General features: G+C 42.2%; 2 protein-coding genes across 6 annotated transcripts in view; one reads left to right on the top strand and one right to left on the bottom strand.

Annotated features, from left to right (window-relative positions):
* Positions 1-5,252, top strand: part of LOC113207374 (uncharacterized) — a 61,512-nt gene extending 56,260 nt beyond the window's left edge. For 4 of the 5 annotated variants that reach the window (XM_052277625.1, XM_052277627.1, XM_052277624.1 and 1 more), the window contains 2 exons: positions 176-271; positions 1,242-2,893. In XM_052277625.1, coding sequence (XP_052133585.1) covers positions 176-271; positions 1,242-1,416 — 271 coding nt within the window. In that variant the 3' untranslated portion in view covers positions 1,417-2,893. Of the gene's footprint in view, positions 1-175; positions 272-1,241; positions 2,894-4,245; positions 4,449-4,555; positions 4,705-4,801 lie in introns of those variants that run through there. The other variant, XR_008012341.1, reaches the window with a different exon arrangement.
* LOC113207372 (uncharacterized) overlaps positions 1-5,258 on the bottom strand; it is a gene marked incomplete in the record, with an annotated part of 18,954 nt that overhangs the window by 924 nt on the left and 12,772 nt on the right.

Here is a 5,258-nt window from a genome sequence, read left to right as displayed (position 1 = left end):
TTAATGTTTTGCTGCTGCAGAAAAAAACTAAAAACATGTTACAGAATGTGGGAATGGCAATTGATTTCACTTGAAGCGAGAAATTATAACTCTCTCGTTGCCGGCGGAAAAGCTGATTCCTAGCTGCTTAGTCTTCATGCATTCTAGTCTACATTGAAATGTTTTGTTCTCGCAGAAATGACGATATCACGGTTGAAGACTTACCAGAAGAATGCTTCCCCGCGGCAATCAGCCACATGGATATGAAGGGTATCATCGAACTAGCTGCAAAGTAAGTCTATTTTCACTGCAAACCCACCAGTGTACTGATAGTATACACACTGATTAGAAAATCTCAAATTTAAATACAATTTAAATGGCCCCACTTAATTCTATGGCGAAGATGCTGTACACTAAATTTCAGGCCAATATTGCGATGGTCAGGAATTTTACAGCGTTCTGAATTTTCATGGTATTTTCTTTATCCATATGAGAAATCCAACACCATTGCAAAAGAAAAGCCTTATCAATGAAAAAATTGTCCTATAGTATAGGACGGTTCCATTAGATGCGAAAAATGACCCAATGGGTTAAAAATAAAGTCGTACGGGAGAATGCTAAGATCCATACACACGAAGTGGCCAGGGCCAATTTTGTACGTAGACTAGAATATGTCTTTGTGCACATTTAAATGAAATACAAAATTGTTTCTACATCACATACAAAATAGAGCAGTTTTACCAAGCCTACACTGGTAAAACGAGTGTTTAATTTTGCACGTCAATTGATGTTTAAGTTCAAGTGTGCATTTTTTAGACACATTGTAGTGTGTATGTGTAACTAGGTTATCCGTCAATTGGTGTATAAACTTTCGACTCTTCCGAAAAGTATAGCAGCTGCACACCATATGGTGTTCCTATTGGTAGCCTGGAACTGTGTGTATCCAAGTGCGCAAAATTTAAACGTTTACAAAACGTCTAAAATTTGCACACAACGCAAGTGTGCAAACTGGTGTGCAAATTTTGCACACTTGTTTTACCAGTGTAACTACAATTTGTACCTCTGTACACACAAATTTGTATCTGATGATGATGTGCTCAAAGGCATGCGACACATCTAACCTAGGTACAAAAATTGTCCTTCGCTATTTAGAGCACTGAAGTGTAGGATTAAAAGGAGGTCCCAAAACAACTGACATTCCGTCGCTATCGCTCAGCCAATGAATTATTTATACAGATTTAATATCCTGCTTTTGCTTGCAGCTGCAAGGAAATGACTACTATATGTTTGGAGAGAACAATGGGCCATAAAAAGAAAACCTGTCCGGAGCAACAAAAAACATACACAGCAATGCTACAAAAGAATAAAAGGTGTACTGTGTATTGCAAAACGTGCGATCGAAAAATAAGCAGTGAGAACCAATTCTGGGGCCAGTGAGACTACGGTCTTGTTCCAAATCAACTCCCCCCCCCCACACACACGTACTCACACCTACGCACACACACTCAGAAAACCATATGATCCTCAGAACAAAAAATAAGCAAGCCAAAAAGTTTACTCTCGTGAAACAAATTTATATCGCCCTGATTTCATTATTTAGTCATGTTGACAAAGGTGTGGTCGGCTTAATAAAACTTTTGTTCGCCTGATATTTTGATTAAAATTCTTGATCAAATGTTAAGTTGGCTTCAGGGAGTAAATTTTCATTGATTCGACACTTTTTTGGTTATTAGGACAAATCACTTTTGTCAGTGCACAAACACACACCTACCACATACACACACATGCACACGCACGCACGCACGCACACACGCACACACGCACACACACACAGCTGTACCAAATGCATTTGCTACGAAGAAAATCTGTGTTTTTTTTCGAGCTTGGTATGGTAATGGTGTAAGATTATGGCTGTATCACCTTAAGAGAAATAACAGATAACAAATAACAGATCTATCTTACACAGGTTTCTCTTGCTCTCTGTCGTTTCAAAAATGTTTCAATGAACATATTTTGCAATAAATGCTACTTTCGTGGAATAAACCATGATCAAACAGCATAAATTACCTTCCTGAAATGGATCTGTTATCTGTTATTTGTTATCTGTTATTTCTCTTAAGGTGATACCCGACTTACCCATTTTTTTTTTATGGATTGACTCTTATAGCCAAATTCCTAAATCTGTTACACACTGCCCCACCCTCCCTTACCATGACCAGATTTCAAAATAATAGAATCTCTAATTTTTTAAGTTATAAAACAAGATTTACGCCAGATTTATGCCGTTTCCTGGCACTAAAATAATTGTAATTATGTCTGTAAACTTAGTTTAGACCAAAACTCTCGTATGACTGCGTAACTGGTTACATAAAACAATCAGGCAAATTTTTAATTGCAACGTGGCACAAATAATCATGTGCACAGTCTCGAAACGAAACATAAACAGATAAAACCTTCAAAGTTTTCCAGGCTTGAAGGTCTTGCTTTTTAAAATTCCTACGTCGATTCAAGTGTGATTAAGGCAAACTTACGATCGAGCCAAATTCCAATGTCCAAAGAGTCAGAACAAAATAAGAACATAAAACCGTTTTTTGTTTTTTTCACTGTACCCACCCCCTACCTCACTATAATATAACACTTATAATCATTAAATATTATCTTAAAATCACGCGACGCCTAGTTAAGTTTTGAATAGTGAGTATCTTACAAGAAATTCGGGAACTTGAAGGATTTATTTATTTAACCACAGGAGGTAGCCATCAGATTTGTAGGTAACAACGGCCAGTCGTCTGTATGACGGGTTGGCCTGACCCTCAGGGAGGGTGCGTCGTGGGTTGTACCTATGTACTTTATCTCGCATCTATTTGTATGTTTTGTTTGAACAATAAACCACTGCGTGTATTGCCAACCAAGACTACGTCCTACTTCTTTTATGTCCCTTCAAGGCTTCCGGAGATAGCACCACCGTATTCAGGGGGTGCACTGCCCCCCCCCCCCTCCCCTGAGCGTCCCGAGGGGGCGCCAAACCCGCCCCGAAGGGGCACCCGAATGCGCCCTGGGAGGGCGCAAAGAGGCGCCCCTCCCTCATCCCGCGGGGATTTTGGCGCCCCAATCAAACAAAAATTTTCGAGCTCGCTTCGCTCGCGGTGTTTTTCATTACCTCTCTGTGGCCACGACTTTATGTCATATGCTTCTATTTTCTAGACTTAACAGCTGCGCATCAAATTTCGCCCGCTGCTACGCTCTCGCGCATGTAAACGATATAGAAGATCTATAGAAAAATAAAAGCACATTTTTGTCAGACTCTTTTTGAGGGAAGTGGGCGGGAGATATTTGTTTGCCCACGTACTTCTTAATACTTAAGGAAAATTTGAGGTGAAAGTGCCTTGAAATAAGGAAAAATGGAAATGAAACCATGTGTGCGACAACCGCAAGTATATATTTTTCGTTAATTTAAAAGCAATTTTTTTTTTTGGGGGGGGGGAGGGGCGCTAGTCGCCGTAAGGGGGCGCCAGAAAGGGTCGGGGTCGGATAAGCTGTACCCCCCTGGCCAAAAAACGTTCCTACGCCCCTGGTTGTGAAAGATGAAAGTGGTGCTCTTTGTATTACGATGAAAATCCGTTCGTAATATAGAGGTTCCAGATCCTTCGTACGTTACATTATACGTACGAAACCAGTATCGTCGCTTTCGAGGGGTGTGGAACTGGTCAAAAAAGTGTACACATGATTGTGTCTAGACAATCATTGTTTCAGATTGTGTGTGATTGTGTATGATTGTGTCTCTGATTGTCTCTGATTGTTTCACATTGTTGAGTGAATATTGGGACATAATTTTAAAAATTGTGTCATGATTGTGTCCGATTGTGTGTGATTGTGTCCGATTGTGTGTGATTGTGTCGATTGTGTGTGATTGTTTTAGATTGTGTATGATTTTACGTATTATAATTGTTACCATGTACACATAATTTTGCACCCAAAATGTGAAAATCACCCTGAGGTGGACTTAAACCCCTTTGTCAAATCATCAGTGATTTTTAACAGTGTATGATGTAAATTTGACACCCTAATCTTGCTTGTCGATGAATTCTCAGTCGATATGCATAGTGTTTGTAAGTTTGCAATTTTAAATTGTAATTTTAGAGCACGCTTCAAAGACAATTTTCCCGTAAAACCTATTCACAGATTTCATAAAAAATGCGTTCCTTTCATGCGTATTTCTATGCGCATTGCCGCATTTAATGCAAACTGTGATCTCTCCCTCTCTAGTTCCAGCTCTCTCAAGCTGTCGGTCAGACCCCATCGGCCTCATCAAGGAGCTCGGGCCGACTCTCAAGCATCTTGCTCTTGACTGATCATTATGTTGGGCGGCCGTGCCTTTGAACATCCTGTGTCACGCTCCCCGCCTAGAGACTCTCGACCTCACAATGTACGCACAAAGCTGCGAACAGGGTGTGGACGCCTGGCCTCCGGTGAGGGTTGGCGCCGGTGAAGATGGTGGCATAATCATTTCACCCGCAATAAGGGGGTATGATGATGGCATCATTTTGCAACCTTAAGTTTAATATTCGTCCCGCAGGACCTGCGGTTGCCGCGGCTGTACTCCGTGCGACTGAAATTCAACAAGCGATTCTTGGTGATGCACTGCTTTCCCTTCGTGCCAACTGAAGGTCATGACCGTAGCGAGGCCTATTGTCTCGCCCTTCGCTCGCTGCTCAAGGCCCACTAGTAAGCCGGCCCCTCCCCTGCCACTCCCCGACAGACCTTGTGTTTTAACTTTAAGATCATTACTATTGACTACGAGGTACACTACCTCTACTTGCAGCGGGCAGATCACCGCTGTTTCACTGCGGTCGGAGAGTCGGGAGCCGAGTCTGCAGCCGCTCCTGGAGGTCTGTTCACCCAAACTCCAGCGGCTGGCCATTGAGCGTGATGTCGATCCAGTAGGGATCCTCATGGCCGCCCTGACGTCAGGCAAGGGCAAGTTCGCCAGCCTGACCAGCCTCGATCTCAGTTCATCACCGCCAGACCTGCGACGCCTAGGGGACGTCCTTGCTCGCCTCCCCAGTCTGCTTCTCCTCGATGTGGCTTTCGTTCACTGCGCGAAAGAGGTAACACCGGGTAACAAATTAAGGACAGAAAAATAATAAGGCATACACGACAACGACAACTAACGTACCCACTAAACCCTAATATGCATGTTTCTGCATAAACATGCAGAATTTTGAACAGCCATAAGTATGCACACTTTGTATGCATATTTATGTGCAAATTGTACGTAT

This window comes from Frankliniella occidentalis, unplaced genomic scaffold, assembly GCF_000697945.3.
Source record: "Frankliniella occidentalis isolate FOCC.00 unplaced genomic scaffold, Focc_3.1 Scaffold11, whole genome shotgun sequence".
NCBI lineage: Eukaryota > Metazoa > Arthropoda > Insecta > Thysanoptera > Thripidae > Frankliniella > Frankliniella occidentalis.
This window is presented reverse-complemented; position numbering and strand designations above follow the sequence as displayed.